The following is a 16,368-nucleotide window of genomic DNA, read 5'->3' on the forward strand; positions in this document are numbered from 1 at the left end:
AATCTTTTTTTTTTGTTTTCTATTTTTTCTGTTATTTTCATACTTTCTAACAATATTCACCACACAATAAGATCATGAAGTTGAAATGATCCATATCTAATTATCTATTATGTCTCTGGTTATCTCACATATTCATGTATCATTTTTAATAATTTATAAATATCAATATAATATTTTAAGATCAATATAATTATCCATTTATCCATTTATAAAGACTATTTTGTTTTGTGATCCAATTGATGAATCTGCAAAGATCAATATAATATATATATATATATATATATATATATTACATTTATGATTTGAGGTTTTTGAAAACAAAAAGAACATAATTAAACAATTAGTTTTTGTGTCTTATATGATAATCAATCCTAATCAATGTCTCCCGAATGTTGCCCCTAAAATAGTTATCACCATATCTATTTATATTATGTGCAAACCTAATCAAAACAAGGGTTAAATGTGGAGACAATTACGAGTCTAAAGAAGCAAGACAGAATGATTGAAAACGTAACAGTTATAGATAGAGTAGTAATAGAAACAGTTGAAATAGAAAAGTTGAAAGGGAAACAGGTGAATTAACAATAGAGATAGAGCGTAGATAAGGTAGATTCCCTTGATGATTGTGGTGATCATCAAACAGGAGTAAACATGATCATCAAAAATCATTGAACATGAGTAGCGATCGGCATGGTAGTGGTGTCTCCACATGCTCATCTGCAAAACAATACAACAAGATAATTTTAATTAGCCAAACATCTCCAACAGTTAATAGCTATAACTGTTACAGTACCATCTCAACTGTTCCCTAAGGTAATTATAACATCTCCTTATCTACACAGTACCATCTCAATCTCAACCGACTCTTAGATATCTACTGTTCCCTAAGGTAATCATACCATCTCCTTCATCTCAACCGACTACTGTTCCCTAAAGTAATCATAACATCTCCTTCATCTCAACCGACTATTGTTCCCTGAGGTAATCATAACATCTCCTTCATCTCAACCGACTATTGTTCCCTAAGGTAATCATAACATTTCCATCCCTACCTATCATCTCATATTCTACCTACTCTTACGTAAGATTGCTTCCTTGCTTGATTTTTAGACTTCTTCTTATCAATTTCCTCGGATCTCCGCTCCTTCTCCTCATCAAAAGCTGCTCTTGAAGAATGAACACTAGAACCATCCTGATCTCGCATTAAAAAATGATCCAAAAAAGAAATCATATTCAACTGAAACTTAAATATAAAAATAAAATATAATTTTAAAAATACTATTTAACTAAATTCTCTAAAGATGAAACCATTAGTATGAAATCTAGCACTATAAATTAAATTAATGAGTGAAAAACAAAAAAAAACCAAAAAAATATAAGTTATCCTTGGGGTTTTAAAAATTATTGATATTGAAGAATTCATATAATTTTATAAGAAAACTAATTTAGTTTGTCACTTCAAAAGTAATATTTTTTTTATTTTGAAATATTATGTGTAAGTGTTGAGTTTATATCAACAAACAACCAAATCATGTGAATTTTGATTCGGCCACTTGGTATTCCTTTTATTTTAGGTTATAAAAAATTAAAATATTTCTTTATAATTAAAAACATGTAACTCCATTTAACTCAAATGTAACTCCTATCCAATAATTGTACATTAATTTATTTCTCCAACTAACTTATTTATCTTTCAAGAAAAATATTTTTTGTTAAATTTTAATATTTTTTAATTATTTTGGTTGGCTAAACTTATATTCATATTTTGGTTGGCTAAATTAATATATTTCTCATGTAAAATTATTGTTTATAATATATTTCTCATTTCAAAGTTTAAAGCAATATATCATATATATATATAAAAGTAAGGTTTTTGTCTCTCCTTATTGGTTGATTTTCATTTAATGTTTTCTAATTTTTTTATTTGCTTTCTAATTGCTTTAAACAATATTTAAGACCCAATAAACACAATACATTTAACTCACATATTAAAATAAAATTATAACTGATAATAAAAGAAATTATGCATTAACCATATTCTACCACTCAATTTTATTCAAACACAATAAATTACTATTGTAACTCCATCATTCTAAATGTAACTTCCATCATTTCTTATCATATAAATAAGCATTCTCTCACATATTGGCGTTCTTTTACTATCTCATTGTCACATTCTCTCATTCTCTTCTACAATACCTCAAATCATTTTTTGTTTTTTTTTTTTAAATTTTTGATTTCTTATTTTTGTTGTATGGGTTGTAAAAAACAAATGAAATATCATTGTAAATTTTTAATGCTAAATTTTAATTTTAGAGACTACATGATATATATTTTACATTGTTCCTATTTTAAAAGATTCATCTTCATTATCTAATTTGAATTATTATCTTATTAGTAATCATTCTCTCCTCCTCTCCCACCAATATCAAATGTTGTTATATCTCATATGTGTTGTAAGCGTTTGATTCTATATTTTAATTTATAAAGTATTATATATATAATATATATATATATATATTACATTGTTCTATTTTTTAAAGATTCATCTCCATTATCTGATTTGGATTACCATCTTATAGTAATCATTCTCTCCTCCTCTCCCACCAATATCAAATGTTGTTATATCTCATGTGTTGTAACTTGTAAGAGTTTGATTCTATATTTTATTTAGAAAGTATTATATATATTTAACATTGTTTTCAATTTTTATTTTATTTCTATAAAAATAAAATATTTCTTTTATATTTCTTGCCTTTCTAATCTATTCATATTTATTTTTTAAATTTGCATAGTTAAATTTAAATTCACATACGTTGGTTTTTAAAAAAAAAAATTACTTTATTTGATAATTAGATGTTCCTATTCATTTTTAAACGATGTAACATAATATATATAAGCATTTTGTCTTGCAGTCACAAGTTCCATTTCCATTGCTTAACTTTATGGTTAAACTATAATATATGTTGTCCTATTTGTAGGAACAACAACACATTTATTTAATATATTTAAAAGAGCAGATGATTAATCGAAATAAACATTTCTCCAAATTTTATAATTCAATCAGTGTGAGTGTACTTATTACTTTAAAAAACTTTTACATTGAAATTTGTAAAATCATATAAGAAAACTAAAATACTATGTCACTTCAAATTTGGAAGGAAACACTTGGTATTCCTTTTAAAAAAAGTCAAGACACATATAAAAATTTATTAATATTTAACTCACTTTAAAGGCATAAAATGTCATTTAACTCAAAAATAACTTCTATCTAATAATTTCATACATTCCTCCCACAAATAAAATATATATATATATGTTCAAGATTATATTTAAATATTACAGATTTTTTTAGTTAGCTAAACTTATTGTCACATATAGACAATATATATACATAAGAATTTATATTACTTATTAACTCCATAATTCGACCCATTATTTGCTTAACTCAAAATTGGTTTCAAAACCAGCTAAAGAAAAACAGAAACGATCTTATTGATATTAGACCAAAACATGAGCATACAAACATAATCACTTACACAGAAGATAATTATTTTTTAAAAAAATAACTTCTTATTGCAACATCAACGTATGAAGGGTTTACATAAACAGTTAATTAGAAAATCTAAAATATAATAAATGTATTGGGAACAATATCAGTCAATGATAATACTGGATCCTCAAAATCAAGAAACAACATCCTCATAATTCATAAGAAATAAACGCCACAGTTGTACACATCTAAACGAAATGGTATAAACATATAGTGTATAAATAAAAGTGCCAACTACATCACAATCCACGCGTTGTGCGGGGAAGCAGCTAGTTGCAATAAAATGATAACTCCCATGTTCTAAAATAGTCGTCACTCTAGCCTCCAGAGAGGGGCCGGGTTTAAGGTTTATTAATAGAGTAGAAAACCAACGAGGGAAAAGTAGTTGGCCTTTTAATTATGATCATTTAACCCTTTTGTAAAAATATGTATACATAAAAAAATAAAAATAAAAATAAAAAGAGAGAGCGAGGGCTAAGGAGGAGGGAGAGAAGGTAGAGAAGCTTGAGCAAGCTTTCTAAGGTTATCAATAACCATTACTAGCTTTGTGTTTAGTCTGTTCACAAAACCCTTTGGCAACCATCCTATGGGATCCAACTGTAAACAAAAAAGGTAAAAAAAAGAACATATATTAACGAAATTAAAGACAAAAATAAATAAAGGAAAAAAGAAAAGGGAGGAAAAGTTTATAAGACCTGAACAACATAAGTAATCATGCAAGAGCTATCGTCAAGCTTCTCCAAAACCCATCCTGACTCAACCAAAAACCCTCTAATGGAGTTGTTTTCCTTTTTCTTTGTCGGCTCCAATCCTTCTGCCATCTCCTTTAGTAACGACGCAACCGCCACCACGAGGCTGCCATCTTGCATGGTCTCACGTCGTTCGTAGACAATGAACTCTCTTTTCCTAAAGAGCGGTTTCGAGTTTTCCCCAAACCTTAAACGGATAACACTTAGATTCTCATCTATGTTTCTAATATGTGTTGCTTCCACTAGGTCGCCTTCCCATTGCTGTCAATTTCACCAATAATCGTTATTATTTATTATAACTCCAATTATTAATGAAGTAGGTAATAAACCTACCATGCATGTGCCAATTTAAATTGAAACCAAAAAACAAAACTACCATATGTTAATTAAAAACAAATACAAACTTTATAGATCTATAATTAAATTATTTCTAACAACTGATCTAATGTATAATTTCTAAAATTTATTGAGTAACTAATATATTTAATGTAAAAAAAAACTATTTTTATTTACAGTATATACACTTAACTTTTACCTCTACTTAATTCCATTTTTAAAAGCTATTTTATGAATCATCATTTTCCATAATTTTTATTAAGAAATGAACAAGTAGATACAAAAATATAGTTCTATACTTACATCAGCTAATGATCGAGAATGATGTGAAAAATATTTTCTTGAGTCCTAAATATGTGAATATGTCTCTTATTAGTGTTTGCAGCATCGTTTTTATTTGAGGACATACATAATTGAGCATATTGTGTAAAAATATATATATATATATATATATATATATATATATATATATATACGTATTTGCATGTTGTGGGGGAAGCATTAAGAAGAAATGATACCTTGCTGCGTCGATGGCATTTGCGACTTTGACGAACTGGTCTGGAGAGATTGATGTAAGGATCCTACGGCTTCTAAACGAGTGGAGCGATCCAGTGTCGCGTTTTGAAATCTCGACACCGTTTGGGTCATGCCTCACAATTTTCCACCCATTGGACGCGTTCCCAAAGCGTCCGGCCTCAGACGAAGATAAGAGCTCTTGGATGCAGCTCTCACTCGCGAACCTCACATACCTTCTCAGCGACTCCTCGCTCACCGACCTAAAAGTATAGCATTTCTTGTTTCATATAAGCTTCAATGTAGAGACATATCTATTATATGGAACATGATTGTTATTACGTACCAGGAGGAGCTGGAGGGGGCTGGACCGTTCATAATGTATAGAGGAAGATTGAGGGATCCGGAGGGTGTGAAGACTTATGTTGTGGCGCTCTTGCATTTTTAAGTCATGGATTTGGTTAAGAAAGAGAGAGAGAAAGAGACAGAGTTGAAAGCAGGATAGTGGGTAAGTGGGACAATGAGGGAGAGATAGCACATGCAATGACTAGTGGGAACTGAAATCATTATACATCTTCCTCTTACTCAAAATCATTCTTGAAAATTACAAATTTCTATACATTTATATATGTTTTTGTGTTTTTCAAGTTGGATGAGTTTACAAATGTTATTTTCATTTTTTTTTCTGATTATCCGAAAGATTTTGGCTCCGTAGGCACGTACGCACCGTTCCTTCGGACAGGAACTAGCAGTTCAATACCAACCCTTCCAAGACAACACTCAAACCTAAGGAAACACGACATTTTTCATTCATTTATGCTTTCCTGGACCTCACATTGATTTATGGGTTTCTTTTTTGATAACTACTCAACACGTCTTTCTTATGTATATGGCTCAATTTTAATAACTTTTGTCACTTTAAGACTCCTTTTTCGCTGGTAAACAACTTTAAGACCCTTTCTATCATTGATAAACCAAAAAAAAAAATTATAATTAATTCAGTAAAAATATCTCATATTTTATTTTGAGAAAAACAGTTCGTGAACAGTTCCATATATATTCGATTGTATTTATACAAGTTTACGCGTCTCTCACCATAATACGTATGTGCCCATATAGTAGTTTCATGAAAACTGAAAAGCCATGACTTTGATTAAAACAAGTTCAATTATTAATTCTAATTAAAGATTGTTACTATATATTAATGTTAATATTTTTGTTATACATAACCCTTTATAAAACTTTTACTTCCCTTCATAAAATTTCTTGGGTGTGCATTTCTTTTAAAAAGTTCAATATGCATTTCACAACTTTATTTATTTCGTAACTAATTTTTATGATATATATATAGTTAATTAAAAGCAACTATTCAGTTGTAACTTACCTCAAAAAGATGTGCGCTATAAAACCAAATAGCGTATTTTCTCCAAATTACTTAGCAAGGTCACATCTATGTATGTAACCACCAAATTACCAACGTCCCATGTGTCAATAGAGCTCAATGTGGGTAGAGTGTCATCAAATCACATAATTTATCATAGGAAACTTTGACGTTGACTTTGAGATTTTGGATTTTAAGTTTCTTAAAAAGTCTTGTGACTCAAATGGAAGTTCCAGACACCTAAAGTTAAGGACGGTGTGACATCTCTTTGTTGGTTCAACTGGATTCTTCATATATTTGGGAAACAAAACTCTAGGTTTTTTTTTTTTTTTAATTACCAGTATAGTGATAGTTTGATCAATGTATATTTGTTAATACCTTTTTATTATTCGTTGTTAATATTCTCAATTCGAATTATGTAATCGTTATGTTCTAGGATTAATTAGATTTCGTAAACAGATTACCCGCCAAAATTAGTAATATCTACTATAGTAATCTATAGGAAATTAATAGCTAAGTTACGAACGTACGTAGTAGATATTAGGAATCGTAATCTACTAGCTAGCTATATCAAAGAACTAAAAATAATCCAATTAAAATAGTGAACGCTAGAAAAAACCAAAAGACATTATCGGAATCAGTAATGTTTGTTTCCTTCCTCGGGTCTAGACTTGGTCTGTCTCTGCTCGTTTTTCACGTGATTGCTGCAAAGTCGATTCTACAACAACAACCATAACGTTCTTCCTCGTTATTTAAAATAAATTATTGATTGATTTTCATATTAATATGTATCAACACAAGTAGATATTTTATATAAGTTACACTCATGATTCCCCACCGGCCAACAGGCCCAACACCATCTATTTTATCATTCTTTGTTTTATTTAGAGAGAGAGATAGAGAGAGTTAACAATGATGATATCATCGAATATAATCCATTATCCATTACATTACAAGAAAACATGGATTTACCGACTACAAAAACAGTCACTATACAGTCGCTAACTACTTAGTCACGATTGATTGGCGACTGACATACGTAGTCGCTAAACAGTGCGTCACTAAAAAAATCAGTCGCTAAAAAGTTGCTATGGAGCTACTAATTGGCGACTGATAATTGGGGTCGCTCTTCCCTCGCCAAACAGTCGCTAAAGTTGTGACTGAATTGCAACACTTTAGCGACTGATATGTTACTCATTTGCGATTGTTTGGGTACTGTTTTGTTTACGTTTTGGTGACTTTTTTGCGACTGTTTAATTATCATGTTTTTAAAAAAATTCTGGTAAAAATGCATTATTTGATTTTGTAATACCAAAACTGATTAAGAAAACATGTACTAAAACATAAAAAACATGAAATTAAACAAAGACATTCAAATTAAACATGTAAGTACCATGAAATTAAACATGTAAGTACCATGTTTTTACAAAAGTTGCAAAAGTTCCAAAAAACATCCAAATATCCAAGCAAATAAACAAGCAAATATTACATGAGGGAACCTAACTTTGAAAATCAGCAGGGTTTGAGTCATTGGTTTGAGACTCGAGGAAGGCGACATAGTTTGGGTTAGTCTTGAGGAAGCTCACTAAGCGTGAGATCTCTGCTTGTTGCTCAGATGCAACCCGTAAAGCCTCAGCTGCAACCCGTGAAGCCTCTGCGTCACGCTCTGCTTGTAGAGCTGCTTGTTCCTCTATCTTGCGGTTAGCGTCTTCAAGCTGTTGTTGTAGGGTTGTGAAAGTAGAAGAGCTTCCAGGGTTCTTCCGCTTCCCGTTGATGTAACTTCCTAGGCTTCCAACTCCATAGTATGTTCCTCTATCATTTATGTAATTAGACTCCATACACAAAACAGAGAGAAAAAGTTATTATAATTACTTAACAATAAAAAACTTAATAGCTTATTAGAAAGAAGCAAATTACCTGAAGAAAGAGCTCATCCTCCTCCTCGTGAGATAACTTTGATCGACGTGAAGTACCATCTGAAGACTCATCATTATCCTGAGCAGCCAACTTAGCTTTCCTTCTTTTCTTATATGTCTCATGAACTGCTTGTGCTTTCTTATCCACAAAAGTACCATCTTTTTTGGTATGAGTCCTGAGAAAAACTTCAGGAATAGTTGGCGGTCTTCCCAATTCTACTTCCTGAAATGTTAGACAATGAAAAGGTTAGGAACCATTTGATGTCAAGTAATTAAACAATGAAAAGTTTATGATGTAACTCACCATCTCTTGTTCGATTTGTAAGTAAGACTTCGGCCCTGATACATGCTTGTGAGGGCCAAGACCATTACGGTCAGACATTCGAGCTGCTGAAGTGGTTGCACTCTTTGCCATGGCTTCTTTTGTGTTCCAATAGTCACACATTTGTTTCCAAAGAATTCTCTCAATCCACCTCGGTTTCACTTCCTCTCGCTGAGCTGCTGCCTTGGAAACCATGTCTTTCATACGGTTTTGACAAATGCTATAGAACTTTGCTTGAACCACACCGGTTAGAGAGGGATCCCAGGTGTGTGTTTTCTACAAAAGAAGACTAGTGTTAGTGTAAAAAAACCAAGAAAAAAAACTATAAATACAGAAATCAAATTGAAAGGAGTAGAAGTTTACCGCGAATTCCAAGAAGTAACCTTCTCTTCTTGCATTCGGAACACAACCCCAACTGTAATATGGACCATCAAACTTGTTTGTAAACACTTTTGTAATCTTTTGGGTAAGTGATGACTTGTCTTTACCAAACCTTCAAACACAAACAAATCAATCAATCAAGTAAAATTCTAATCACAAAAAAACAAACACAATCAAATTCTAATCCAAACAAACAAACACAATCAAATTCTAATCCAAAATACAAAATTCTAATCCAAATTCTTACCAAGTGGTTCCACGCTCTAATGAGGGAGAGAGGACAGTGGTATACTTCTCACGGCCTGGTTGGACAAGCATGTCATGTAAAGAAGCGAGTACATCAGCTGGGAGATTTGATTCCCTTGCACCGTCATCCTCAGAATCAGCTTCTTCCTCATGTGAGTTTTGCGATTGAGAACTGTGAAGCGATGCAGAAGCTGCTCGAGGTTGACCAGGTTGAGAAAAGGGTGGTCGATGAGACTGTCGAGGTAGAGGAGACTCTCGATGTAGATTCGAGACTTGAGGAGACTATCGATGATGATTCGTGACTGACGGTTGAGGAGACTCTCGAAGTTGACTCGAGAATTCTGGTGGATTCGTCGTGGAGGCGAGAGGTTGAGGAAAAGGATGCCTGGTTGGATCTTCGCCGAAAGGGGATGTTCCGGGAAAGCTCCTCGAGTGCTGGAACAGATTTGTCGGAGGTGGATAGTCTCGATAAGAAGGTGTAGGTCTCGCTGGAGGCTGGAGGATTGGGATAGGAGTTCCCTGAGAATCAGTCTCTGGAACTCGATGGTTCGCCGGTGTGAAGGTATATTGGGAAGGAAGATTGGCGGGTCTGTGATTCGCCGTTTGTGAGGTTCCAGAGGTTCGATTAGAGGGGTTTCTTCTTCCTCCGCCTCTTTTCTTTACTCCAGCAATCAAGGGTTTACGGTTTCGTCGAGTGAGAGGAAGAAGGAGGGTTTACGGTTTAGATCTAGGGTTTTGAGGTTTCGCCGTTTCGTCTCGAAGAAGAAGAAGAAGAAGAAGAAATTGAGAAAAGAAATGTTAGATTAGGGTTTGTTCGGGGAAGAAAACGAAAAATGGGTTTTCGTGTTTTGTCACGGCCCAAATTGTGTTAAGGCCCAAATTTATTAAAGCAGTCACTAAATAGTAGCTTTTTAGTCGCAATCTTTTAGCGACTGTCAAACTGGTCTCCAAATTAGTCGCAAATTGGCGACTACACTACGACAATATGCATCAGTCTCCAATTAGCGTCTACTAAGCGACTATTTTATTTTAGTAGCCATTCAGTAGCTAAACAATCGCAATTCAGTCGCTAAATTTAGCGACTGTGTTTTTAGTCGTAAATTGCAGTAACCAATTCCATGTTTTTTTGTAGTGTTACGATACTACAAAAAGTCAAAGAATACTCAATTATTTTGTGTATGTGCCTCAAATCATTAGGCTTCAACTTATAAATTATAACAACTTTGAGTTTTTTTATTTATAAATAAGTTTTTTTTGTCGTCAAAGTAGTAGGTAATTCATTATATAAGCTTTTACAAAGTTTTGTTCTAGGATATTACATGACTACGTACATTGTGTCAAGAAAACATAATTTGGAAAACTTTTTTTTTTTTTTATTATTATTATCAATGGCCATAAGCCTCCATATATACACAAAGATATTTCTTTAAATGGTAGATGTAAATCTTCCTAAATATATGCAATCAAATCATATATTAAATGATTAAGATTTTTCCTTGATTACCAAGCTAAGAGATATGATTTGGTATAATCATATCCTAGAATATCCTAACACCCTTCCTCAAGTTGGAGCATGCCGCTTGCAAATGTCCAACTTGAACTTGATCATGTCCTCATCTTCACATCTTGGTTTCGGTATTCATCACGGTGTTATACTCCACCGTTGAGTCAGCTCATTTTTTTTTCTTGTCGGTTCGTCGATGTCACAACACAAGAATTGTGTGTGACACAAGGATTCCTTCAAGTCGTGTTGGATTCATTCAAATCGTGTTCTTGTTTGTCGGATTCGTCGATACCTTCTTCATGTCCATCTTCTTGGACTCCACTGACGTTTTTTCATCATCAGATCTTCGGCATCATTGGATTGAACTTGAGTAATACTGGCTCATGAGTTCTCCGTCGCGGCAATACGCGGATGCCATTGTCTTCGTTGTTTTGTCTTCATATATATAAAAGGCTATAGAATCCCAACAAAATATTACTCTAATTAGTATACCCAAGTCTCTGAAATTGTTGCACTACGGAGTAAGTTGGTTCCATGGTATATTGTATATGCTTTAAATATATAGATGGGTTCCATTCCACTTATGAAGTGACCAATAATGCCAACATTTTGATCTAGAGATTTCCAAGATGCATAGTAAACAACAACAAAAAAAAAAAACTTCTTCTAAAAGCTTATTCCCTTATAATGTCTTTTTAGACTTATGGGCGATAAAATATCGTCTTTAGAGTTCTCTTGAGATACTGCTCTGCTTGCTTCGTGATGGTATCTCTTTTTTTTAGTAACGTTAACAAGAAGTCAAGAAGTACTTATTCTCTTATATATTTCTGTTACATCATAGCTTTCTTTTTTTCCCCATCAAATATATTGACAATTTTAGATGAATATATAAGAAATAACTGAGATTTGTCATCAAAATTCGCTTCAATTTCACTTAAAACCATGAAATTAAAATTTTGGTAAATTCAAATTATGATTAAATAGTACGAAAGCTGTCATTTCAAATAAATCATTTCAAAAGTTTGATTAATACTAGTTTCTAATTCCACCCACTAATTTACTCTATTGTTATGAAACTAGAGAATTCGAAGGTGTAAATCTCTTGTTCTTATTGATAGAATTGAATAGAGGTTACATATATATAGTAAAGGATTAGCCCTTATCATAATAGAAACACAAACACTTAAACCGACATAGACTAAAGCTTATGGCCGATGGGCCTTATGGTCTTGACCGATGGGCTTCAAGACATGGACCTTGTATGGGCTTGGTTATGGAGTCCATCATTAAGTGGTTTATAACACTCCCCCTGGATGACATAACCATGCCGATGCTAAGGGATCGATGCAATGTGCTTGGGGATGCTGCCTCATTAAAACCTTACCAGGAAAACCCAGTGGGACAAAACCATGGTGAAGGAAAAAGAGTACAGCACACATCACTTCCCCTGTTTCAAGCATCACTCTAAGTCCTTAAGCCTCCGCATTCCAATCTGGTGCGTGAGCTTCTTGAATGTTGTAGTCGGCAATGATTTGGTGAAGAGATCGGCTGAGTTGTCGCATGATTGAACTTGCACCACTTGAACTTCTCCGGACTTTTGTAGTTCATGTGTGAAGAAGAACTTCGGTAAGATGTGCTTTGTCCGATCTCCCTTGATGTATCCTTCCTTAAGTTGTGCGATGCAAGCGGTATTTTCCTCATATATGACCGTTGGTTCCTTATCTTTGGCCATGCCACAAACTGTCCTGATATGTTGAGTCATCGACTCAACCATACACACTCATGGCTTACATTATGTGGATCAGATAAATAACCTGCAACAGCAAAACCAACTAAACCTTCTTTGTTATGGTTAGTATAATATAAACCCAAATCAAGTGTTCCTTGTAGGTAACGTAATATATGTTTAATTCCGTCCCAATGCCTTTGGGTAGGATAAGAGCTAAATCTAGCTAGGAGGTTCACGGAAAAACATATGTCTGGTCTAGTGTGGCTAGCCAAGAACATTAACGCTCCTATAGCACTGAGGTATGGCATTTCAGGACCGAGAACTTCTTCATCGTCCTTCTTTGGACCAAATGGATCTTTATCCAAGTCAAGACTCCTTACAACCATTGGGCTGGTCAATGGGTGAGTCTGGTCCATATTAAATCTCTTGAGTACCTTTTCTGTATATGCCATTTGATGCACAAGGATTCTATCTCTTTTGTACTCAAGTTGTAATCCCAAACAGAATTTTGTCTTGCCTAGGTCTTTCATTTCAAATTCTTTCTTTAAATACTCTACTGTTTGGGCGATTTCTCCAGAGGTACCAAGGATGTTTAAATCATCCACATACACTGCTATAATTACAAACCCTTTGTTTGCAAACTTCTTTATAAATATACATGGACTGATTGGATCATTCTTATAGCCTTCTTTAGCTAAATACTCACTTAACCGGTTATACCACATTCGACCACTCTGTTTCAGTCCATAAAGGGATTTGTTCAGCCTAATGCAGTATTGTTCTCGAGAACCACTCTTATCTTTGAGCTCAATACCCTCTGGTAATCTCATATAAATTTCATTATCCAGTGGACCATATAAGTATGCGGTTACAACATCCATTAACCGCAAATCTAGTTTTTCTCTTATAGCCAGACTTAGCAAATATTTAAAAGTCGTTGCATCCATCACAGGGGAGTATGTCTCCTCATAATCTATTCCCGGTCTTTGAGAGAATCCTTGTGCTAAAAGCCATGCTTTATATCTCACGATTTCATTATTCTCATTTCTCTTTCTTACAAAGACCCACTTATGTCCAACTGGCATTATTTCAGGTGTTGTCCTTAAGATCGGACCAAACACACTTCTCTTCTTTAAAGAGTTTAACTCCACGTCAATGGCTTCTTTCCACTTTAGCCAATCTTTACTTTGAGTGCACTCTAATATAGACGTGGGTTCATGATCCTCATTTATTTCAAGTGCTACCTTGCATGCAAATATTTCATCGATGTCGATATCTTTTCTGTTCCATTGAATTTCAGACATGATATAACTTATTGAGATCTAATTATTATCAATACCTTCAGGACCTTGAGGTTTAGCGTCCCAAACCTCATTCGGTACCTTAGCATTTGCCGCGGCCATGTCTATTATTTCCTTAACCCCAGATTTATTTGCACCTTTCTTAGATTTCCGAGGGTTCTTATCTTTGGAACTTAATGGTCTACCTCGTGTCAAACGTGGCTTAGACTCTGTAGCAACTTGATTATTGTGTTCCTTCTGAACATCAATACGTACTGGTGCATTACAAGCTGGTATGTACGATTTTTTTACTCTCTTTGGGTCAGCAAAGGAATCTGGCAATTGATTAGCTAGCTTCTGTAAATGAATAATTTTCTGGACCTCTGCATCACAGGCTAGAGTCCGAGGATCTTGCCAATTTAAAGATGTTTGATTCCATATTATTTCTTTGACCAGCTTGTCTTTCTCTCCACCCAACATATGAAATTCGGATTCAGCAAACTGACAATCCGCGTATCTGGCCTTAAATAAGTCACCCATAGTTTGCTCAAGATACTTAACAATGGTGGGAGAATCATATCTAACATATATTCCCATCCTCCTTTGAGGTCCCATCTTTATTCTCTGTGATGATGCAATCGGTACATAAACGGCACACCCGAATGTCCTTAGATGGGATATGTCTGGCTCATGACCCGTTAGTAATTGGGATGGTGAATATTTATGCTCACTAGATGGCTTGATGCGTATAAGCTCTACTGCATGTAATACTGCGTGTCCCCAAGCCGACACAGGAAGCTTCGACCTCATAAGTAATGGTCGAGCAATTTAACTAATGCGTTTAATGAAGGATTTATCTAATCCATTCGTCTATATGTACATGTGCTATAGGATGGTCCACACTTCCCCCCATGGTAATACCATAATTATTAAACGCTTGGGATGTAAATTCACCAGCACTATCTAGACGTATGGTCTTAAGTGGAAAAACTCTTTAGTTACATTTACTGGTGATGGCTTTATAATGAGATTCCCTTGTGTACATGCTACACATGTGAGATTTTTAGGGATAACTCTTCTCTCTTTATGAGTGTGCCCATTTGAATTTATAATTAGCTTACGCATCATGTTAGAACCCGGATGGCCAATCCGGTCATGCCATAAAGTGAATTGTTCATTGAACCTTTTGTTCATTGCCACAATAGATTCTATCATATTTATCTTAGCATGGTATAAACCAGTGGCTAGTGCGGGTATAGCTTCTAGGACTTTCTTATGTCCTTGGGTGATTTCAGTAATATATAGGAACTCTTGGTTTCCTTCACCCTTAGTTTCAACATGTAGACCATTCAAAGGAATGTCTCTAAAACTCAGTAAGCTTCTCTTTGATCTGGGTGAATATAAAGCATCACTTAGTTCAAAATGTGTGTCTGGCCGTAGCCTTTAATCTTGATATACCCTTATTATGCTAATATTTGCAGATTATGCAAAATATCTCTTATCCTTCAAAATTGTGTGGCTTAATCCACTATCCACCACAATTATATTCTTGTCCTCATTTATATAATGGACAAGAATTTATGTTTTAAACATAAACAAATAATAGTATATTGAAGGAAATAAAATAATTGAATTTAAACCATAAATAATATTCCAAATAATAATTCAATCAAATGCAAAGCATAAAATATAAAATTAAATCAAGACCACATTTGAGTTTTAATTATCCTCTCTTAAACATTCGGAGGTTTCATAATCTAACTGGTCATCATTCTCATGGTCGAAATAACCTTCACCATCGAGATGAACCAAGTTAGTTTTTGGATTTTTCTTTAGACTCTCTTGATAGAGATCAATAAGATGCTTAGGAGTTCTGCATGTCTTTACCCAGTGGTTCTCCATACCACATTTATGGCAAGTGGACTTGGTCTTACGTTGCGGTTTAAATAACCCGCGGCCTCTATCCCGACTACGGCCGAAGCCGAATCGGTTACCAAGGCCTTGACCACCAAAATTGTGTCCTTGATAGGTCCCACGACCAGGACCACCACGTCCACTTCTCCCATGGCCACGACCACATTTGTCCCTATGGACATAGTTAGACTCTTTAGTCTCTTTTGGCTCTTTAGGCTTTTTAGGATTTTTCTTGCTGATATCAAATCGATTTTGTGGGTTTCCGGTAATGAGACAGAACCAGGAGGTTTCATTGCACTGTTCATTTGTAACAACTCATTGTTTTGCTCAGCAAGCAGCAAACAAGAGATGAGACTTGCATAAGTTTTGAAACCCTTTTCACGATATTGTTGCTGAAGCAGTATGTTATTGGTGTGAAAAGTCGAGAATGTCTTCTCTAGCAAGTCTTTCTCAGTAACCTCTTTACCACATAACTTTAAGGATTGAGACTATCTTAAATAGCTCTAAGTTATACTCATCCACGGTTTTGGAATCCTGGATCCTT

The 16,368-nt window shown here is 34.1% G+C and overlaps 2 protein-coding genes across 2 annotated transcripts; both read right to left on the bottom strand.

Moving 5' to 3' along the window:
• Positions 1-3,686: 3,686 nt before the first annotated feature.
• Positions 3,687-5,680, bottom strand: LOC104760966 (uncharacterized). The gene is made up of 4 exons (XM_010483973.3): positions 5,498-5,680; positions 5,158-5,414; positions 4,249-4,565; positions 3,687-4,150 (listed from the first exon to the last, which is right to left on the bottom strand). The coding sequence occupies exons 1-4, from the start codon at positions 5,527-5,529 to the stop codon at positions 4,028-4,030; spliced, it is 729 nt and encodes a 242-aa protein (XP_010482275.2). The 5' UTR covers positions 5,530-5,680; the 3' UTR covers positions 3,687-4,027.
• Positions 5,681-8,031: 2,351 nt separating this feature from the next.
• On the bottom strand, positions 8,032-9,041 carry LOC147922874 (uncharacterized). The gene is made up of 3 exons (XM_087497822.1): positions 8,753-9,041; positions 8,450-8,671; positions 8,032-8,364 (listed from the first exon to the last, which is right to left on the bottom strand). The coding sequence occupies exons 1-3, from the start codon at positions 8,972-8,974 to the stop codon at positions 8,032-8,034; spliced, it is 777 nt and encodes a 258-aa protein (XP_087353948.1). The 5' UTR covers positions 8,975-9,041.
• Positions 9,042-16,368: the final 7,327 nt, after the last annotated feature.

Source organism: Camelina sativa, chromosome 18, assembly GCF_030686135.1.
Source record: "Camelina sativa cultivar CO46 ecotype springtype chromosome 18, ASM3068613v1".
In the NCBI taxonomy this organism is placed as follows: domain Eukaryota; kingdom Viridiplantae; phylum Streptophyta; class Magnoliopsida; order Brassicales; family Brassicaceae; genus Camelina; species Camelina sativa.